The 23,188-nt window shown below is 42.8% G+C and overlaps 1 protein-coding gene across 1 annotated transcript; it reads right to left on the reverse strand.

The window, feature by feature from the left end:
• Positions 1 to 987: 987 nt before the first annotated feature.
• On the reverse strand, positions 988 to 23,154 carry Idh1 (isocitrate dehydrogenase (NADP(+)) 1). The gene is made up of 9 exons (XM_027397107.2): positions 22,999 to 23,154; positions 19,094 to 19,232; positions 14,615 to 14,906; positions 11,766 to 11,871; positions 9,587 to 9,764; positions 8,545 to 8,696; positions 4,598 to 4,738; positions 3,818 to 3,980; positions 988 to 1,902 (listed from the first exon to the last, which is right to left on the reverse strand). Exons 2-9 carry the CDS (start codon positions 19,213 to 19,215, stop codon positions 1,812 to 1,814), a joined length of 1,245 nt encoding a protein of 414 aa, XP_027252908.1. The 5' UTR covers positions 19,216 to 19,232; positions 22,999 to 23,154; the 3' UTR covers positions 988 to 1,811.
• Positions 23,155 to 23,188: the final 34 nt, after the last annotated feature.

Genomic DNA, 23,188 nt, shown 5'->3' on the forward strand with positions numbered 1-23,188 from the left:
TCTCTCTCTCTGTGTGTGTGTGTGTGCGCGCGCCTGGACAGGTCAGTGGATAACCTTGAATGACTGCCATTCTTCAGGCATCATCCACCCTGTTTGAGAAAGTTTCTCTCATTGGCCTAGAACTTGTCAAGTGGGGTAGACTGGCTGGCCTGGCATCTGCTGTCTTCATCTCACCAGTGCTGAGATTACAAACATACACTAGCACACTCAACTTTCTTATTTTTAGGTCTATTTGGGGATTGACCTCAGGTCTTCTTGTAAGCATTAACTGAGCCATTTCCAGTCCTGCCCACCCACTTCCATGCTCTCAGAATCCCATCCCATGCTCTTCTCACTGCTGTCCTCCAGTTACTCAGTTAGTGTACTACAGTGACCTCTAAAGTCGTCTCTTCCCTCAATAGTGTCTCCCTCCACCATGAATTCTTCACAGGAATGTTAAGACTGAAAATATGATCATATCTCTTCCTTCTTAGGGATCTTCACTGTCTCTCCCTTTAACTTACAAGGCAATGGCTACAGTCTTCAGTTTATGCAGTATCTGCTCTGATAGTTTAATAGTCCCTTAGTTTAGCCCTCTTTCCTTACACTGTAGTTGCTCCTCTCAGAATTTTTAATAATTGATGTGACTTTTCAATTTGACAGAGCCTAGAATCACCGGGGATATGGCCTGTGGGCATGTAAAGGATTATTTTATAGGAAGACACTCTTGGTTTCGGGGGACTCTGCTCCCTGAGCAGTGGGTCTTGGAGTATGTAAAGCACCTGAAGCATGCTAAGCACTAGCAGGCATTTGTGTTCTATGTTCTGTCAATATGGCCTGCTTCAAGCTTCTGCCCCCTTAACTTCCCTGCCATGATGGGACTGTACCTTGACCTGTAAGGCAGAACTAACTCTCCTTTAAGTGGCTTTTGTCAAGGTGTTTTATTACAGTAATAGGAAAAGAAATGAAGGCGGCATCTACCCACACACAATAAACAAACACTTAGAAGAATCATTAGTACTTAATTTTAATGAGAATTAACAGTTTAGAAGGACTGGAATAGTGTTCAATATCAACTTGTGAAAAAAAATCACATTTATATAAAGAAATGAAACAGGCCATCAGAAATCCAGAAAAGGTACAGCTTCCCTTATTGCTCATGGATGAAATGTGCTACCTGGGGTAGGTAATACTTAGGTTAGGCCACAGGAGAAAATGAAATCAAAAAGGGCAAACCTCCAGCCTGCATTTAGTCTACAGCTGGAATTCTCCAGTGGCCTTAAAATATACTTGGTATATTGGACACATAGATGCTCTTCACAAACATGGCTGCCATGCATTTCAGCTACATACATTCTATTTGTTCAAGTCTTGTGTGAGCTCACTGCACAGCTCTCCCACACAGTGCAACATTTGCACACAAAAGCCCCCAGTGCTCACACTCACAGACAACAGGGGAAGTGAGTGGCTTTCTTTTTCACCCTTATAGGGAAGCATACTGTAGCTATTGTTCACATTTTAGTGTACTTCTGATTTTGGTCATTTATATTAGAGCAAGGAAAAAGTGACAGTTAATGTGAATGGGTACTAACATAATTCCTGCTACTACACAATAAAATACAATTAAAAAAAAAGTTCCCATCATGTTCATTAAGGTGGCAATAACTGTATGAAAAAGAAAAAGCCTGTAAACATATAGAAAAGTTCAACTTTGTCTTCTGAACAAATTACAAAATGATTTTTGTTTTTATCCTTGAGTGCTATTAAAAAAAAATGTAAACCTGTGGACTTAGTTGCCACGAAGACTTGTCCCCCTAAGCCCAGGTCTGACCTCAAAGTTTGGCCTGAGCTAGTTTGGCTTTCAAGTTTTCTCCAAGTTTGTCCATGAACTCAAAAGTATTCAAGTAGTCAGAACGTTGAACACTGGTGGGAGAAAAATAAAAGAAGGAAATTTAGCTTTTTCTCTGGTGTGCTCCAAGGTAATTAAAACACAACTCCTAGCCATGCTACTCGAGTACACTTCTAGAAGAAAAGTGATTAATGTTAACAAGCTATAAATCCATAGGCAATGACTGAGGCTTCTGGGGAATGACTGTGCTCAGGACAGCCTGCAGCTGAGCCACGGTGTATACACATCCACAGGGCAGCCTGCAGCTGAGCCACGGTGTATACACATCCACAGGGCAGCCTGCAGCTGAGCCACAGTGTATACACATCCACAGGGCAGCCTGCAGCTGAGCCACAGTGTATACACATCCACAGGGCAGCCTGCAGCTGAGCCACAGTGTATACACATCCACAGGGCAGCCTGCAGCTGAGCCACGGTGTATACACATCCACAGGGCAGCCTGCAGCTGAGCCACATACACATCCACAGGGCAGCCTGCAGCTGAGCCACGGTGTATACACATCCACAGGGCAGCCTGCAGCTGAGCCACGGTGTATGCACATCCACAAGGCAGCCTGCAGCTGAGCCACGGTGTATACACATCCACAGGGCAGCCTGCAGCTGAGCCACGGTGTATGCACATCCACAAGGCAGCCTGCAGCTGAGCCACAGTATATACACATCCACAGGGCAGCCTGCTGCTGAGCCACAGGTGTATACATCCACAGGAGGCTTCTTGCTGTGTGGCTTTGAACTAATAGGAGCTTCAGTTCCAAATCATGCCAGTGTGACTGAAACCATCCCACTTCTTATTTTTTATTCTTAGAAATAATAAAGCCCATGCAGGGTAGAGCCATGTGTTTACCTACATTCCCATACACTGTTTCAGGTTCTTAAAAAAGGCTCTGATGCTTTTATTTTCATCCATGTCTTAATAAGAAAAACAAAAGGCAATGGATTATCTAGGAGAATATTGCTAACAAATGCCTAAAGAATAGGTTACAATACCTCTTCATTGGTAAGCATGTTTCAAATGTATCTTTGAGATTTAAATTAAGACACATGTAATGAATGAGTCCACCCCTTTCCTGGGCTACACTGACTGTGACCCATCTGAGATGATATTGGTAGGGATATGGCATTAGTTTATATTTTAGTAGAATTTCCTTTGTTTAAAATTTTATTTTTATACATTTTTAGTTGAATATAATTGTATCACTTTCCTCCTTCCCTTTCTTCCCTTCAGCTACTCCCAATTCCCCTCACTCCAGCTCCTTCTAGGTCCTTCCACTCTCTAATTGATAGGTTCTTCTTCCCCAATCATAAGTGTTATACATTTGTGCACAAATAGATAAATTCAACCCGATGAATCCATTTTGTTGTTTGTGTAAAGAAAACAAAAGGGCCAAATAATGTAGTCACCAAGTTCTCTTTATTGTCTAACTTTTGCCTAAAGATTTACTTTTAAGGTGTGTGTGTGTGTGTGTGTGTGTGTGTGTGTGTGTGTGTGTGTGTGTGTGTGTGTGTGTGTGTGTGTGTGTGTCCGTGCATGTCAGTATAGGTGCCTATGTTGGAGCCCCTGGAGTTGCACTTATAGGCAGCTGTGAGCCACTTAACCTGGGTGCTGGAAACCCAACTCTCATTCTCTGCAGGAGTAGTAGGTGTTCTTAAGCACTGAGCTATCACTCCAGCCTCCTCATTTTCATTAAAAAAATGAGTTTTGGACACAGGAGTTTGTATTTCTGTTCGATCTATGACTGCTTTCCTGCTACCATGACAAATGTGAAAGTGAGTAGCTGTAGAAAAGACTGTACTCACAGAGGTGAGTATGTTCTCTGCCTGCTACCTGATAATACACAGGTATTGTTCTGACCCCAGGAAAGATGAGTAACTCATATAATTCCAAAGAGGGGTGATTTGATCACAGAGTGCAGGGCATCTCACACTTACTTGGGTAAGCCTTTAATGCAAGCAGCCAAGTCCTTAGTCATAAAGCCAGCCTCAATGGTCTCAATGCAGACGTCTTCAAGAGCCTTTGCAAAGAAGCTGAGCTCAGTGTTGTTATCAAGCTTTGCTCTGTGGGCCAATCCTCGGGACCAAGCAAAAATGGAAGCTACAAAAAGAGAAGGATAAATCTACATTTTTATCACTCTACTTATGGGGATTCCAAGTATTTCGCTCTTTCCAGAGATGGGGCAAGTTTTTGTTTAGGTGATGGGCATCATTAGATGCTATAAATTAGGATAGTTGGAAATATTTTATCTGAAGCCCTGTTGGAGAGATTCATCCCTCTGGCCTTAAGTGACACTTCATTGTTCCAGGGGTAAAGACAAATGCTTTTGAAAACACTCCTCTCTATCATGTCTGCTTGCCAACAAAATAGAACATCGACCTTGTGCATTTTAGGGACATTAAAACAGCTCCTAATAGCTGGCTATGGGGACACACACCCACAATCCCAGCACTTCGGAAGCAAAGGCAGGGGGATTACAAGTTCTAGGCTAGCCTGGGGTACATGAGACCTTGTCTCACCACTCATTGTCCAAATAAAACAAAGTGAAACAAATTAAAACAAATTAAAAACAATCCACAGCTCCTGGTACTAATGAGTTAGCAACTTGATGAGTTTTTGCACAGGAGACTCTAAGTAGCAGAGGTCCATGTCTCAGTTCCTCTGAGATTGTCTTTGAAGATGTTTCTGGCTGGAAAATCAGAAGTAGAGCATCTTACCAATGGGGTTGGTGGATGTCTCCTGTCCTTTCTGGTACATGCGGTAGTGACGTGTGACAGTGCCATGGGCAGCCTCTGCTTCTACAGTCTTACCATCTGGACAAATCAGCACACTGGTCATCATGCCAAGGGAACCATAACCTGTAAGTGGTAGAGCATGAAGTGTTGGGTCCAAATGCAAGAACATCACTGATCTAGAGTGTTAACAGACTTGATGTTGACAGATTACGATAAACTTGACATGCGTACATACAACCATAATGCTTCTGCCCCCTAGAAAACAGGATCCCAGCTTCAAGTCTGAGTCAAACTGTCTGGAAAGGCTATTTATTCTCTTAGGAAGATCTTCTCTGTGATAGGGGACCACCTATACTCCATTCTATTTCCGTGGCTTCATGGTTCCCATGACTCAGTTTTCCTGCCTATAAAATTGGGTAATAGAAGCACCTACTTCACTGAGTTGTGGGATTAGAGGAATATACACATAATCACGAATAACATGGTTGTATGTTTATATTCCTTAGAATAGAGCTTCCTATCAGGTAAGATCTCACACCATTGTCCTTCTGTGTAGAATGTTCTTTTCTGGAGAGTGGAAGTGAGTTATCCACTGCTGTCACATGGCTCACCCTTGCTGGGGTGGGGAAGACAAGATTAAAATGAGGATGGCTTGGATACAGGAACATCCCACTTGCTTTCCATGTCCAATACTCTTGACATTTCTGTAGTTCCCTATTCATAGAACCTTGCTCAACCTTACTCAAACTTACTCCAAAAGTCCACGAAACTGCCTTTTCTTTTCGTGAATGCTTTCCTTGCTTACAAGGTACCTCCTTCATTTTCACTATTCTCCCATGAGCACCAAGATGTCTTTTTTTATTTTACTCTTTGGTCACACTAATTTTTTTTTATTTTTTTACTTGGTGTGTGTGTGTGTGTGTGTGTGTGTGTGTGTGTGTGTGTGTGTGTGTGCACATGTGCATGAATACATATGTATGTGTGGAGGTCAGAAGAACTTTTTAGAGTCACTTCTCTCCTTCCACCTAGTGGATCTTGGGAACTGAACTGTGATCACCAGGCTTGGTTGTCGAGGCCCACAGAGATGGCTCTGTTTCATCTTAAGGTCAGAGTTCAAAACTGTCCTTACTCTCCCAAGGTTAAAGTCATAAGACCTAAAGGTCTAAGTTGTGGCTACTGTAGATGGTCTTGTTGGTGGGTGTCTTATCTAAACAACTACAGACTTGGTCTGAGGTGTGGTTACTCTTGACCCTCAAGGCCAGACAACAAGAAATTGAAGTTTAAGGTCTGGTCACCAAATTCTTGGAGAATTAAGGAAGAAAATCTGTTCCTTGTACATGATAAAGAAGTCTTTTTGCCATGTTCCCCTTTTTAAGGGGTATTTAAGAATGTTGAAGAATGCCAGATGGCAGTAGGCATACTAGACAGCACTAAGGAGGCAGAGGCAGGCCTGGTCTCCAAGAGCTAGTTCCAGGACAGCCTCCAAAGCCACAGAGAAACCCTGTCTCGAAAACCCCAAAAAAGAATGTTGAAGAATAAACTTGGGGTGTCCAGTATTCACTGGATTGCCCTCATGACTCTATCCTGTGTCTCTGTCTTTTTCTTATCATCTTTACCTGATGTTTCTCAATCCACACTCCCTCTCTCAGGTACAAACTAGACAGGTTGGCTGGATCCCACTGAAGCCCCACAAAGATGGGTTATAACACTTGGTGGTAGATGACTTTACTTGCTGAGCCACAATTACCAGACCATATTGCTTTGGTCATCTTTGGCTTCAGTGAAATCAGTCTCTTCCCTCTTTAACTTGTTACCTCATGCACTTGGTGGTTAAAAAAAAACAAAAAACAAAAAACAAAACAAAACAAAACAAAAAACCAAAAGAACAAAACTCAAACCAAATTTGAGAATCACTCTGCTTCCCTATAATCGTATCTCATGGTGAGAATGTAAAAAGAGAACCAAGGTTCTAGCAAGGAGTAAGGTGAGGGGCCCCTAGCCACCAAAGGAGAGGATTCCCAAGAGCTCATGATCTGGCAACAGGCCCTATGCTCCTGAGGCATTGCCATTCTTCCTCCCACCTCCTCACATCTAAAGCTATTCACACCGATCTAAGAGCAACCCCTTATTTTGACATTGTTGAGCAAAGGTAAAGCACTTAAAGGGAAAGACAGACCTCTGTGTGGGATCACTAGCTCTCTTCAGTCACTGTGCTGCCCTGAGGCTTCAGATGCACATTGGCAAGGAGCTTAGCATCTCACTGTCCTGCCTTCCACCCAACTGTGGCTTCATGGCTCCTACCCTCTGTCTATCGAGACACCAGCTGGTGCCACTGTCAAGCTGAAAGCAGAAATGAAAGGTTCTGACTACTCAGAAGCTGTACAAAAGGGAAGCCAGCTCTGTTGTCTTGTATGTCATCTGACAGGCTCTCTGAGGTCACTTGATTTATAGGCTCTAGGCCAGTGGTTCTCAACCTTCCTAATGCTTTCACACTTGAAAGCATTGCAGTGACCCTCCACCATAAAATTATTTTTGTTTTGCTACTTCATAACTGTAATTTTGCTGAATATAAATATCTGATATGTGACCCCAAGGGGGTTAAGACCCATGTTGAGAACTACTGCTCCAGGCAAACACAGGTTCTTGGCTTGGTCTGTTTTCAGGGCTTATCACACTTTAGAAATCAAAATATTTTTCTAGATGCTTTTTCCTATGATGCCAGGACATTTAAAAACAAAGGATGTGGGGGGTTAGCTCACAGTACAGCACTTCCCTAGTATATACAGGCCCTTAAGGTGACTTCACCTACCTTTCCCAGAACTCTGAAGATAAGGAATGGCTTTCCTTATCTACCATGGAGTTCTGACAAAGGACTGTTCCTTCCTCTGTCCACTCAACATGAATGTTTTAAGAGTTTAGAGGACTAGAAGGACACAGAAAGTTGTGTAACCTACATATCTAATACTAAATCTATCTTCAGTTGGGCTGGTCTACTGATTTTCCAACTGATTAGAGACATTCAGTTTTCACAAGAGTGAAAGCAGGACCTCCTGAGAGAAAGTAAACATACTGAAGCTAATGCAAATACTCATCTGGGAAGATTCAGGTTCTGGGAGTTCTCTCGTGCAAACCTCACACTGAAGAACCATTTGGTGCTGAGGCAGTCAGGGAACTTGTGTGCATTTATTTGGCCCTAACACCTGGTACAACCACTCTGGTTCTTGGAATTTCTGTGAACACAGTATTGGATCTCACTCAGTTCCTCCGTGTTAGAAGCTAAACACCAAACATTTGTTTCACAGAGCATCAGAACGGCCTTCAAGGCTAGAGCAGGAGCACACTTGGTACCTGTTGCCAGATGAATAAGCTCTTGGAGACCCCATCCTTGGTGCTGGGGTCCCTCACTCTACTCGTTCTTCTTGGTTTTCTTTCTATATTCTTCATTGGTTTGTTTCTTGGAGAAAGGACTTCTCTATGTATTCCTGCCTGTCCTTGAACTCACCACGTAGAACATTTTGGCTTTGGAACCCAAAGAAATCCACTTGCCTCTGCCTCCTGGAATTAAGGATGTACACCACCATGCTTGGCCTCTTTTCACATTCCCGCCATGAGAAGACAAGGAAATTGAGACAGACTGAAGGTTTTGAAACTTCAAGTGGGGTAAAAGGCTGAAGTGTGCTACCACTGTAAGGCTGGAGCCAAGAATGTCTAGTCACTTTGGAACTTCCCTTGTGAGCTTGAACAAAGCCACTTTCCCAGGAAGAGCTTGATTCTCTAACCTGAGAAGAGTGCTTCCGGGCAAAGTGCTAACATTTCATCATTCCACCGTGAAGGATTAAAAAATTCTCTTATCATACCTGGGAACTTTGTGGAATGACCTCACTGCTAGCAGCCATGTGCTTCCTCCCCCCAGTTCTCTGGATGTTTACCTTGGGCTACTGAGTCTGACTGCACATCGCCATCATAGTTTTTACAGGCCCAGATAAAGCCTCCCTCTGATTTCATAGCTTGGGCCACCATGTCATCAATGAGCCTATGCTCATACCAGATCTTCTGAGCTTCAAACTGGGATTTGTATTGCCTAAAACAAACAAACAACAAACAAAAGAAAGCAATAAATAAATAAAAAAATAAAACAGAATTAGTCTTATTAGGGATGCCATTTGTAACTCCCAAAAGGGACAGGAAACATTATTTTTAGTATATACAGCACAAACTTGGGACTGACAGAGAGGTGCTTAGATTCTTATCCAATCACCTTCTGATGGGGAACCCTCAGATTGGTCATCTCTGTCTTATGAATGAATGGCTAAGAATTAGGTGAGAAAAACAGATTCTTCCAAGTACTTCCTTATATCCTATCATTTTCAATACAATGACCAGATACTGAGATTTAACTTATTTTAAAAATATAATAAAGGGGGAAAGGACTACTCGATACATTTCAGGAATTGGAGACACTGTGGCTAGTGCCCAGTCTTGGAACAGTAGGAAGAGTAACTTCAATGCTTCAGTAAAGGTAATTTCTAAGGCCCCTCCCCTAGCCTGCTGCCAACATTTACTCTAATCAGGAGCTATGCTGTGATATGAGTTGACACATGCATGCCTTATGTGTGGCTGAAATGAAAACTCATATACTAAGACAAATGACAAGCTTGAAGCAGAACTTTCCATCGTAGCAAAGAAAAGAAACAAACTGGGTCTGCCTTACAAACTCACACTTGTGAAGCATCAGCACTTTGTAACATAAACGGATTGCCTTATTCAAACATTAAATAACCCTCCCCCTACCAAAAAATAAATGTGTGCTCCCTATTTAAGAGCACATTTATCCTCCAAGGGCACCTCAGTGGGGTTTTCTTCTAGTCCCGCTAAACTCAGATTAGCCACGACCGTAAGGGTTAGTGACGATGCTCTCAGTTGTGCCAGATTACTTGAAAACAGAAAAAGGAATAAAACGGCTGTAGTTACTTGTCATAGATCTCCTGAAAGATGTCTTTGAAACGTCCATCGTACTTCTTCAGAATAGTGTTTTTGGTGCTTAGATACAAAGGCCAGCCTTTAGACAGAGCCATCTGGAAGGAACTGTGTGCAAAATCTTCAATTGACTTATCCTCGTTGTACATGCCCATGGCAACACCGCCACCTTCTGTGGAGGGGAAACCACCAAGAACAAAGAGAAGAAAGGTAAGGGTGGTGGTATTTGTAGCAGAGCTAAACCCATGCACAACACTTCGAAGCAGCCATGACTGGGCCAGCAGTGTCAAATTCCAACCTGAACAAGCTATGGCACAGGCACAGAGGGGAAGCCTTTGTTCTAGATAAGGATGTTCTAACGTATGCTTGGAAGAAAAACAGCAGTAAGAAAATCATACAGTCTTTAAGATCATGAAGATCGAAGGCACACAGGCCCACATCTTTGATCCCAGCACTTGGGAGTCAGAGGCAGGCAGATCTCTGTGACTTTGAGGCCAGCCTTATCTACAGAGTGAATTCTAGGATAGCTAGGGGCTACACAGTGAGATCCTGTCTCAAAAAGAGGGATGGGGGAGCAGGCAAGTAAATTGGAACTCTATACATTTAAAAAATTTCCAACGTGTATTTTATTTTTAACTGTTTGCATAGTGTGTGTGTGTGTGTGTGTGTGTGTGGTACCTGTGTGCCATGGCACTCATGGAGACCGGAAGACACAATCTGATGTGAGTCTTGTTCTGTTGCTGGAGGCAAGATCTCTTTTGTTGCTCACTGAGGCATCTGTCCCTTGTCTCTGCTTCCCATCCCCCTGTAGGGGCACTGGGGTTACAGACACTTGCTTCTGCACCTGGCTTTTTATGTGCATTCTGAGGATTTGAACTCTGCTTCACAACAAGTGCTTTAGCCAGTTCCCAACATGCATTTTAAACTCAGGCATACTCAAGGTTCAGTCAGGATTTGCATTTTAACTACCGGTAAAAAAATCTTCTAACTTCCTAGGGGATACTGAACACACCTACAGTAATTGGTGGAAATAATTATGTTACCTGTAATCACCGATGTTTCACAACTCTTATTAATTGACCTCTGTTATTACTGAAAGTCAGAATCTGAATCCATGCCAAGGCCCCAGGCTAACTTGGCTAAGAATGTGAAAAACACTAAAACCCGCAGAACTAGATTCTATGAAATCAATATTGCTTACAGGAGGCAAGAAAAACAAAAGCTCTGGGGCACTGTGTGAATGCTTTTATTTCTGGACACTTTTCCCTAACGAACCTTGAAGATAAATCTCTCTCTCTCTCTCTCTCTCTCTCTCTCTCTCTCTGTGTGTGTGTGTGTGTGTATGACTGTCTGTGTGCACATGTACATTCATGACTGTGCATACTACTATATGTGGAGATGAGGACAACTCAGGTTGGTCTTCCACCTTGTTTAAGGTGGGGTCTCGTGTTGCTAACTGCTGCAGAGGCCAGGGTAGGCAGCCTGTGAACTTCCAGGGGTTCGCCTGTCCCTGTCTCACCTTTTTGTCCTAGAGCGCTAGGGTTACAGACATACAACCTTGCTTAGCTTTTATGTGGGTTCTGGGGATTCAAACTCAGGTCCTAAAATGTGTGTCGCAAGTGCTTTGCCCTCCATTCTCCCATCCCTTAATGTACTTTTTTTGGCTTTACTTTTAGCTCTCATTTTCAAAAGAGACTTGAAGTGTTTACAAAGCTATTTTTGTTGTTATTATAATTCCCAAAAAGGCAAAAAGAAGATAATTTAGCAAATAATGAAATCAATTCTAGGTAGAAAGCTTAACAGTGAAAGGACAAGGATACAGGACAGTAGATCTGAACACTTACACAATTCACAGATTGCTGACACTTTTCCCTCTGAGAAAAATGCATACTTACACCTGTGTTTTTGTTTCTGTGTTTTTACCTAAGCGGTTAGGCTCACCTCCTTGTGTCTATCTGTGCTATGGGAAAACATGGAACTAACCACTTTTTTATTTTAGACTTTAATGTTCCTCAGAAATGTTGCAGATTCTGGTTGTCTTTTAAGGCAGCTCTTACAAAAAAAACCCAAACAAACAAGCAAACAAAACAAACAAACAACAACAACAAAATGGTAACAAGGTTGCTGAAGGCCCCTGTTAAAATGAAATGTAGCTTGGAGGGACTGCACATACCTTCAAAGTTATGCACCACGTATGTCACCTTTTGAGTTCCATCTTTTGGTGTGTAGGTTATCTCTACTTTTCCAGGCCCGGGAACAACAAAATCAGTTGCTCTGTACTGTGAAGAGGCAAACACATATTAGGAAAAGTGCCTCATCAGGAATCATAAGGGGAAAATAGATTATATTGCTAAACATAGCAGTGTAACTTGATGCCTTCTGGTTTCAAGAGATAGGGTTAGGTGGGGTCCAGGGAGTCCTATTACCTAGTAATAGTACATGTTAAAGATCAGTAATTAAAGATTATAATTAAAAAAAAGTGCTGAGACAAAGTGTGTGAGAGAAAGATGCTATTAGACACAGTTCAAGTGGAGGTTTTTTTTTTTTTTTAAATTAGGGAAAGGGATCATAAAAAGGGGAAAGGGGAAGGGGGAGATTGGCCTCCAGGGACAGGAGCAGCATGGGAGAGGAAAGGGGGGGGTGAAATAGGGGGAAACAGACAGAGGGAGAGAAAGAAAGAGAGAGAGGATGGGAGGTGGGCAGGGCCCTTTTAAAAAGGAACACAGTGAATGTGCACTTAGTGGCTGCAGCTGAGGGCATATCCTGTGAGAATCCCAAGGACAGGCCTGAATACTAACACCTACCACATATACAGTGGTTTTACCAGCATCATTTCAGAGAGGGCAGAGAATAATATAAAGTTCTGTCTTAGCTTTGTTTCCATTGCTGTAATCAAATACCCCAATAAAAGCCATTTAGGGGAGAAAGGGTTTATTTCGGCTCAGTTCCAGGTCAGAGTCCACCAGAGTGGGGAAGTCACACAGCAAAAGCTGGGGATGCTGGGTACATCCCACCCATGATCAGGAAAGGAGAGCAATGCATACATGCATGCTTCTGCTCACCTTGCTCTCTCATTCAGTCCAAGGACCAATTCAGGAAATGGTGCCACCCATGGTCAGGGACGACCATCCCACTGAAACTAACTGGGTTAAAAAAAAAAAAAATTCCTCTAAACTAACCTAGACAATTCCTTATTGAAACTGACCTTTCTCAGGTGACTCTACACTGTATTAAACTGACAATCAAAACTATCCAATCACAGGCATTTTTAATTAGGAAGCTTACAGTCACATAAAAAGAAAGACAGGGGCTAGAGATATAATTCAGGGGTTAAAAGCCCTGGCTGCTCTTCCAGAGGTCCTGAGTTCAATTCCCAGCAACCACATGGTGGCTCACAACCATCTATAATAGGATAGGATGTCCTCTTCTGGCACACCAAGTATACATGCAGAGCACTCGCACATAAAAAATATATATATAAAAGACAAACACAGGTGAGAGCAACTGAAGATGTTTCAAATGTCAAAAGTGGGGGAAAATGAGACAATGAAGAAAGATGACTTTGGCCGTGGTCTGGAGGGAAGGCTGGAGGGAGACACCAACACTAGTTCTGGTGTTGCTGACAGCAGAACCAGTCCTGTGTCCTGACTCTAAGCTATAAGTCGAATGCTGAGCAAATTTCATTCTGACACCGGCTTTTCAAGAAGAAACTGGGGAAAGAAAGCACCAGGTCACATGGCCCGGGAGGCAAGCCGCTGTTAGATTTTCAGGGCTTAGTCGTTCTCTGTGGTAATTATTTTTACTAGCTCCAGACCTATGTCCACAAAATGCAGTCTTTCTGGAAGCAGCAGTGGCAGGCTGATGGCCCCAGGTTAAGGCTGTTCAAGGACAGGTACTTCCCAAGTAAGCCTGAGCCACTCTTGTGGAGACACGTATCCAGCACACACCAGGCACCCACAAGTCATTGCTGCAAGAGATCTTTTGCAGTGATCTGTTTTACCCAGTGACTAGAGTTAAGCACCATCAGGTGCCAGCCACGCCTCTGCTTTACAGTAATCCTAGCCAGGACGGGTAAAAGAGCAGTCAGATAACAGAAAAGATTAAATACTTCTGTCACAGAAGGTCAGTTACTATGCTGTGCCCTAAAATACTCTGTACAGCTCTATGAACGTTCAACAGTGAGTCAACATGCTGTTAAAAAAAAAAAAAAGACAATCTATTCTTCCAAATGACTGATACCACAAAAATTAAGCAACAAAAAGAACCAACAAAACAAAAACACCGGAATGCTAAATAGGGTAGTGTTAATGATAGGGAATCTGTTCTTCTGCCATTTATATTCCCTTGCTCAGGCCTCTCAGAGACATCTGTGAAGGGCTGGCCAGGATGAAGAAATAACATGAGCCACAGTGTAAAATAAAAGCCATGTGACATGTCAAGGACCAAGCTGGTGACCTTCTTCCAGGGACACAGGGACACCTGCTGTGACCACAATGTTTCACAGATGACTCCATGGAAGCCTCCAGACATCAGCTCCACAGATTTCCATTTGTTAAGGTTCATTTTGATATATAAGCTACTCTCTATTAAGACCTGAACTTTAGGTTCAAGAGACTCAGATACTGGAAGTGAAACAAACAAAACAAAGAAGCAATGAAACAAAAAGCGTCAGCACTACCATCAACAGCAAAATCTTAGGAAAGGATCCTACTGTGCAGCCAGCACTGAAAACCACCCATGCCAGCCTTGAGTATTATAATGCAAAAAACGACAGTACATGTGGAATAACTTAACAAAAGGATAAAGATACATTTGGGAAAAAAAGTGTTAAGATGGGTGTTTATTTGAAAGTTCATCTGTATCTTCACCCCTTCCTAAACATATATAAACCTACAGTTTATGTATAATATATGTTGGACTTCTCTTAAGGGCATGGAAACCCAAAGAACAAAACACAGAAATAGGAGCTACTGGTCCATAAAAAATAAACATGAAAAATCAAATCATGCTCAAACAACTTACTTGGTCTCCATAAGCATGACGACCAATGATGATGGGCTTTACCCAGCCTGTCACCAGTCGGGGGATATTTTTGCAGATAATAGCTTCCCTGAAGACAGTGCCACCCAGAATGTTCCGGATGGTGCCATTTGGTGATTTCCACATTTGTTTCAACTTGAACTCCTCAACCCTCTTCTCATCGGGGGTGATGGTCGCACACTTGACACCAACGTTGTATTTCTTTATAGCTTCTGCAGCATCCTTGGTCACCTGGTCATTAGTGGCATCACGATTCTCTATGCCTAAGTCATAGCTTGGAGAGGGGGAGATGTCAGCACAAATTTTTGTTTTGTTTGTTTTCCAAGACGGGGTTTCTCTGTGTAGCTTTGGAGCCTCTCCTGGTACTCCCTCTATAGGCCAGGATGGCCTTGAACTCGGGGATTCACCTGTCTTGTCAGCACAACTTTTTAGACACACTGATAGGCTGTAGTCTGCCTGCAGAACTTGCCAGGCCAAAGTGAAGACCCCCTACCCCCAACACATCTAAATATGCCAACTTTTAGCATCAATGCATCCTAAGCAAAAGATGGGTGCCTGTCTACAAAAACAGGAGTGAAGACACACTAGGAGGCTGGACCCTGCTTCCCTGAACTGCAGTGGGAAGCTGTCTTTCAGGAAACCAAGGAACTCTGGCTAAAGTGTCTCCTGCTTTTCAGCATATAAAGGAAGCAACAGCACAAGGGCAACCCTTGGCCTGGTTACTGGCTAATTATGCCACATAATTAGCATATGAATTAAACCCAAGTACAACCTTCTTTTCCCATAGTAAGATTTACACTTTATCAATAAAGAGGTGGAAAAGTAAAAAGGATTTTTTGTTTGTTTGTTTTTGAATTTTTGGAACTGAAGTGGTGGGAAAGTTAGCTCTGCCAATCAGTGCCAAAAGAGCTAAGGACTCTTTGTTGAAGCCAGTTAGTCATAAGGTGAACCTTCCCCTACTTCTTGGGTAAGTCTCTTTGTTCTGGAAACAAGCCTGCAGTTTATTGGATAAGCAATGGAATTCAACAGCCATCTTATACACACTGAATTTAGCACCAGCTCTCACAGTACAGACCATTCATAGAGGGATGAATGCTGCCTGTCCACAGAGCACAGAAAATAGTCGTAAAGCTTAAGCAGGTAATGGTTTATTGATAGTAATACAAGCTCTATGGTGGTGGCACACGCCTTTAATCCCAACACTCAGGAAGTGGAGACAGGATCTCTGGGTTTGAGGCCAGCCTGGTCTAGAGAATGAGTTCTAGGACAGTTCCAGGGCTGTTACACAGAGAAACCCTGTCATGAAAAAGCCAAAAACAAAACAAAAACAAACAAACAAAATCCAAAATCATTAAGTGATTTTTGTTTTCTATGGCTTTACAGAAATAGTTTCATTTAAGAATTAAACTTTTCTGTTTTCCATGTTTGTATCTTCCTTTTTCGAGCTATCTCAACTGCTGGTGCAAACACAGAGATAGTCACTTTGATATGTTTCCAAACAAAAATATTTGCTATTTTGTCCTTAGACAATTCATATACACGTAACACAGCCATGCTCTCTTATCTTTTTTTGCCTAGGAATGCTGAATATCTACAAATATCCAACCCCAACTCACAGGAAATGTGAACAATTATTTTTCATGTTATTATAGGAGCCATTTCTCGGGAGAATCTATCCACAAATAGGTTTTTTCTTTTCTCTGCCTTGTTTTAGTATTTCCAGGAGAAAAGAAAAAATAAATGGCCTAGACCATTGTGCTGTCTCTATTAAAACATTAAAGCCCTTCCCCACTATAATAACCAGTTGATCATAATAATTGGGGAACTATTTAAAATCTATTTGCATCTTTAACAGCCTGCAGTCATGTACTCCTTTCTTTCTAGGCACAAGTGTCCTGTCCCCTCCCCATTCCCCCCTTCTTTGTTGAGACAAAGCCTGCCTCACACTGTAGCACTGTAGTCTAGGCTAACTTGGAATGCACAGCAACCCTTTGGCTTCAGCCTTCCAAGAGCTGGGATTATAGGCATGAGCTACAGGACTCTTTTTTACCATGCTGTATGCAGGCTGTTCAGTCACTAATGTGCTTATCTTGTTAGCATGATTACCTAAGTTCAATCCCTGGAATTTACCTTCAAAGACAAAAAAGGGCTAGGCATGGGGAAAAAAAAAAAGTCAACATATGATCAAGCATTTGTAATCTCAGAGCAAGGAGGATCCCCAGGATAGTCAACCCAATTTACTTGGTGGGTTCCAAGCCAGTGTAAAGGCCTGCATCAAAAAAAAAAAAAAAAAAAAAAAAAAAAAAGCAAAAAACAAAAATCTCAAGGTTGTCCTCTGGCCTACTTGCATAGCTATGTGCATATGTACGTGTGTACACAATACACATACACACACACACACACACACACACACACACACACAGAGAGAGAGAGAGAGAGAGAGAGAGAGAGAGAGAGAGAGAGAGAGAGAGAAGAAATTTTGCCCTCAGCATTTAGTTAGGTGTATTGGTTCATGGGCTCCAGGTCAGTTTGGTCTACATAGTAATTTCCAGGCTAACCAGGGCTACATGGTGAGACTCTGTCTCAAAACAACAAAACCAAACAACAGTAACCAACAAAACAAAACAAAACAAAAACCAAAAAGAAGTTCCAGGGAGATGGCTCAACAGTTGAGAGCACTTGCTGTTCTTGCAGTGGACCTGGGTTGGTTTGGTATCAGAACCCATATGCTGGCTCACAACCATCTGTAACTCCAGTTCAGGCAATCTTATGCCCTTTTCTGGCCTCTGCAGCCACCAGGCATGCACATGGTACACATATACACATGCAGGCCAAATAGTCACACACGTAAATTGAAAGCAAAACAACCCTCCCCTCAAAAGCACATTGGTTCACCTATTGCCATGCAAAGTTCTAAATAGGAAAGCTTCTAAAATGTTTCTTTAACTCACTTCTTGGAAGCTGTGAGTGAGTGTGTGTGTGTTTCAATATGTTGTCAGGTCTTCAGCAACTACAATACTGATCTTATTTTGGTTGCAATACAGATAGTACCAGCAGTTAAGGTTTATACAATCAAAAGGTAGCTAATGACATAATGTGAACTAAATATCTGCACCCAACTAAGCAACAGGGACATGAACTGAGTAATTCTGGGCCAACGCAAAGACAGACACCAATGGTTTGCTCTAAAACTATTGCTCAACATTATACCATACCAGCCTTTGACCACTTCACCCTTTTAAAAAATTGTCTCTATGTAGGTCAAATGTACAAAAAGGCAAAGAGCAAGCAGAGCAGACATTAGGTGGTGGTGGAGCACACCTTTAATCCCAGCACTCTGAAGCAGAGACAGGTGGATCTCTGAGTTCAAGACCAGCCTGGTCTACAGAGCTAGTTCCAGGACAGCCAGGGATATAGGAAGAAACCCTGTGTCAAAATACAAAAACAAACACAAACCAACCAACCAAAGTGGGGGTATGGTAGAAAAAACACCAGGAACAAAAGGAGAGAGTAATAACATACTTCCTAAATTCCTAATCTATCTCTCAGCACAACAATGCCAGGCAGAGGGACACTGAGACTTAGGGAAGTGCTCTGGAAGCAGGGTGGATGTCTACTCTGGTGAGTAACCCACATGACAAGGACAGAAGAGGCAGAATGAAAGGAAAACCCCAGCCACTGACTCTGCAGACTGATGGAAGCTCCAGCTGCAAACAACAAAAGTGAGTTCCCCACATTTAGGTCACTATTTCTCACTGTCCTCTATTGCTTTTTCTTTTCACAAATAATACACTCTGCTTCTCTAGACTGCTGATTTAATAAGACCTTCAATAGGAAAAGCAGAGTTAGAAATGCCTCAAAAATCACATTTCCTTATCATTTTTAACTTCGAACTAATGGCAAGATCACTTTTTCTAACAGTGTGTTGAAACAGAAGATTCCCCCAGGGCTGGTGAGAGATGGCTCATGGGTAAGGGTTCCTGCTTCTTACTTAGCCTGACACTCTTTGGAGTCTGATATTTGGAACCCACACGGTAGAAGGAGAGAATCCACTCTGTCCTGACCTCCACATGCATGCTGTGGCATGTACACACACACACACACACACACACACACACACACACACACACACTCCTAAATAAAAATTTCAAAAAATAAGATTCACGTGTATATATTTAAGCTAAAACGTAAGCTTGGGCCAGGTATTGTGGTCTATGACTTTTTTCCCCCTAGCATTTGAGAAGCTGAGGCAGGAGGACTGCTGTGAGTTCAAGGCAATCTGGGCCATGTAGCAAGTCTCTGTGTCTTAAAGAAAACTAAAAACCCAAACCAACCAACAAAATCTTAAAAGCTTTAATTACAGAACACAGTTATTATTCATGTAAAAAATGACAGGTACATTTTGAAATAATGACGTTTCTGAGTTTGCTAACTACATGGAAGGGCAATTCATTTACTTACCTGTGCAGGTCCAGTTCCACATAGGGAAGGATGAGTTTTTCTTTAATCAGTTCCCAAATGATTCGTGTCATTTCATCTCCTTGCATCTCCACCACAGAACCACCATGAATTTTTTTGGACATTTTTAACTTCAATAACCCTTAAAAAAAAAAAAAAAAGATATGTACCTGTCACGCCATAAAGTAGAAATAAAGTATTGATGATTTGGTGACTATTAAAAAAGGATAATTTATAATGGCACAATTATACAGATAACAATTATATATGATAACAGCTACATGTGATAACAATTGATGAGAACTTCTCTGTGTGAGGCACCATGCTACAGTGCTTACAGGTGGCTTCTGAGTCAGCACTGGAAGACAACCCTGTAAGAAATTATTTGCCAATTTGAGAGAAAAATAGCTTTGCCAAGGCCATCTTGGCCATCTGTGGGGGAACCTGGCCCCAAAACATGCCTTTAATAATGTAATCATTATTCTCAACCACTGGTTGTCTTACAAGAGCAGATCTGTTATTTGTAGAGATCTTTCAACTGGTTTTTATGACCCATATTCAGGGGGACTCCCAATAATGGAAAATAAAGAATTCTTTGTAGAATTAGGCTTACTACAGATATTGGCAATGTAGGGCTATGTTACAAAAGTGATTTCTCCGATAGAGACATCAGGTTACAGAAAGTCCCCTTCCTAGTACCCATGCTTGTCCGAGTCATGTTCCTTGGTATCTCAAATCCTGCCCTGCTCCCCTGGCACTTCAGGGGCAAGAGCAGTGGCCTATAGGCCGGGATACCATGTTGTTCTAAGAAGACATATTACTTCAAAAAGTATTAATTTATCTGATTCCAATAAAGTCTAAAGGTAGACTGTTTGGAAGAAGAGAAACTTCAAGGCCTTTGAAAACACTGTGCTTGTTGCTCAGGAGGCAAAGGGTCCCTGAGCCCTGTAAAAGTATCTGTTCCTTCTAATGGCACTGTTGTGAAACAGTTTCCTCTGGCATTGAAACATTCCCTCCAGTACCAAGCTCTTTAAACAGGCAGGTAAACAACTCAATTAATGCTGAGACTCTCTCAGAGTAGGGAAGGCAAGCTTTGAGGAAGACTCTTGAGATTAGACCAACTTCCTGGGGAGAGGTTTTATACCAACTGTGTCACTTGGAAAGGACACTCTCCAACCCGTTGAGCTGCCTGCAGGCTGTGCAGTGTCCTGCAGGTTCCCAGCTTTTGTGAGTGGTCACCCATGCTGAGGTGGGCTTTGGTGATGCAGCTGTTCTTGGGTCATTTCTGGTTCTGTCTGAAACCTCTAACACATATTCCTGTAATCCCAATAATACTCATTGGCTTACCAAGTTGGGCTTTGGTGATATCCTTATTTGATCTGTTGTGGGAACTCTATCTGGGGTGACTAGATGTGTGTTGCATCTCCCCAGGAAAAGTCTTGTCACACACAACAGACACTATAATGGGATATTGATTTCCAAAAAATGCAATTGCAGATTTCTCTCAGTTGTAGCTAAGAACCAGGAAAGTCTTGGGACTTTAAAACAATTATTAGATAACAGCCTAAAGTCATCTTGAAAAGTACAGCTAAACTAATTGGACCCTAAAGTTAAATTTTAAAAAAAAAGTAGTGATTATTAGACAGTAGGTCTCAAATCCTCACAAGAAACCAGGAATATTTTCTCAATTCTCAAGTCCCATCTTAACTTCTTAGATTTGCAATTCTAGAATCCTATTTCCAGTATTGGGGTACCCTTAGTCCACTACCAGAGAAGTTTCTGGAAGGCAATTAGAAGAAATCAACAAACTGGTATGGGTGAACCAATACTACCTGTCAGATACAACTTAAAGATTAACTTACAGTAGAGCATAAAGCCCATAATTAATCCCATTTTCACCACAACCGGGCTTTAAACCCAAACAAAGCCAAACAAGACAGCAAACTTATCTTGTTTTTGATACTACATTTTTCACGGCCATGTTCCTACACAGCATTACACAACAGTTATGACTAGGCTATTTTCCTGTGATGGCAAATACAGCTAATAAAAGATCACAATGCCTGGAATGTCTGCCATTTTTGTTTTGGTTTGTTATTTCCTCCTTGGTGAATATGTACTCTGCCATAATCATCCTATATCTCAGAACACAATAATGATACATGCCAGATTTCCCTCACTCTATTCTTTTTTGTTTTTTTTTAGCACCTGTTAACTAAAAAAAAGTGAAGCTGTACTGTGACTATTACTGCATTCTGAATTTGCTTTCCATGAGACACGGGCTCTACATATCCCTGGATCCCATTTATCATTGGGTCTTAATTTTCTGAATCCACCCAACCCCAACCTTTGAAGGAAACTGTGATCCAAGGCCTTCAGCTACTAGCTCATTTATATAGTCTGAAGGCAGCTAAATTCCAATCTCTTGACATGCTTGTGCAATTCCAGAAAAATAAACATAGTAATGACAACAGACTAGTTGAAGCAATAGGAGCCCTTTACCATACTTAATTTCCATAAATCTCAAGCTTCTATTTTGAACCAATTTATTCAGCTGTGTTCAAGTTGCAAAACATATGAGTTGCAGTATATTGTTGGAAAATTCCCTTTTCCCTCTTTTGCAGTACTTAAACTTGCACCCACGCCCAATTAACTGTACAGTGTGGCCACATTAAAGAAAGCAGGTTGAAGGGCTAAGTTGCTAATTCTCACCTTGATGGTGAATGGACCTCCATAACAAGGCCTCTTAATTTTGCTGACTCAGACGACTGTAATTTCAATTTCTCTTCCAAAACAAAGCAAAATCGGGAACAGAAAGTCTTAACATACAAACACCCCTGCCAGGAGGATCTGGTTGGTTTTAATACCAGACTGACAGCCCAGTTTATCTGGTTTAAAGTACAGTGCTGAGTGTGTCTGGAGAGGCAAAGGGCAGTTTCTTTGCACAGAAGCCTTCCAAATAAAAGTCAAAAGACTACAAATATCTATGCATGCGCTCACGGAGGGTGAGTCCCAGAGCAAGCGCCTTGCTCCTGGCTTTTTGTGGGTTTCTGGTTTGTTCGACCTCGGGTGACACTGTAAGCCAGCAGATATCCTTGTTGGCATTGTGCAAGAGGTCTAAAACTGAAGCTGACTCGGTTCCTTCTTCTAGATCCTCACGCCTGTCCTATCTCTCAGCGGTGCCAGGACCTTTTAATACCAGGTCCACCCAGCTGGCTGCAGAACTCCTCCAGAACTCAAATCCATGAGGAGCAGGAAGAAGGGGAAAGAGTCCTTCTCCAATCCTCAGGGCGCCCCCAAGTGGCTAAGCAAACACTCCAGATTGAAGCTGGAGGCCCGCCCACCCTCATCCCCTCCCTCACGAACAATCTCACTAGCACTTCTCCGGCCTCAAGGCAGGTCCCACCCCCCTCCCGAACATTGATGAGTACTGAGCACACGCCTATAGTTCCCGGCTCACACCCTTTCTGCAACCCGTTCCCTAAGGTCGCATACTTTCTTCCTCTAACACCCAAGACTCAGAGTTCTGTGCGTTCTCCCCACAGCTAGATTCTCCTCCGCCGGTGTAGATCTGCTTTGGCACTTGTCACAGCATGCAACGTCCCTGCGGCCCGAATCTTACGACCCCACCCTCGGGAGCGCCCTTCTTTACAGAAAGGCAAGCCGCTCTCCGCTACCCCCACTTCCCTTCCCTAAGCCCAAACTCTGGGAAGTGTCCCTCGGCGCACCAGGGCCTTTCCACTGGGTTCATCTCTGCACAGCCAGGAGCTGAGTTGGCTTCCTTTTCACTCCAGCCTTCCACGGAATAGCCTAACGACGAGGGGCGGCGGCTGCCGAGCCTAGCTTGGGGCACCAGCAGGGAGGCGAAAGAGCACCCACTTGCAGCCCGGGGCGCCCCGGCTACTCACCGGCTCACGCCCGTGCGTACACAGCCTGTCTCAACTCAACTCCGCCGCTGCTGGCTCAGCATCCGCCACAACCTTCGCACCGACGACCGGGGGCAGGGTCAAGGCTTTTTAACTCTTCCCGGCTTTGTCTCCTCCCAGGCCCCACCCCCTCAGCCCACCTCCCGTAGCCCCGCCCCCTCCACGACGCCAT

This window comes from Cricetulus griseus, chromosome 2, assembly GCF_003668045.3.
Source record: "Cricetulus griseus strain 17A/GY chromosome 2, alternate assembly CriGri-PICRH-1.0, whole genome shotgun sequence".
Classification (NCBI taxonomy): domain Eukaryota; kingdom Metazoa; phylum Chordata; class Mammalia; order Rodentia; family Cricetidae; genus Cricetulus; species Cricetulus griseus.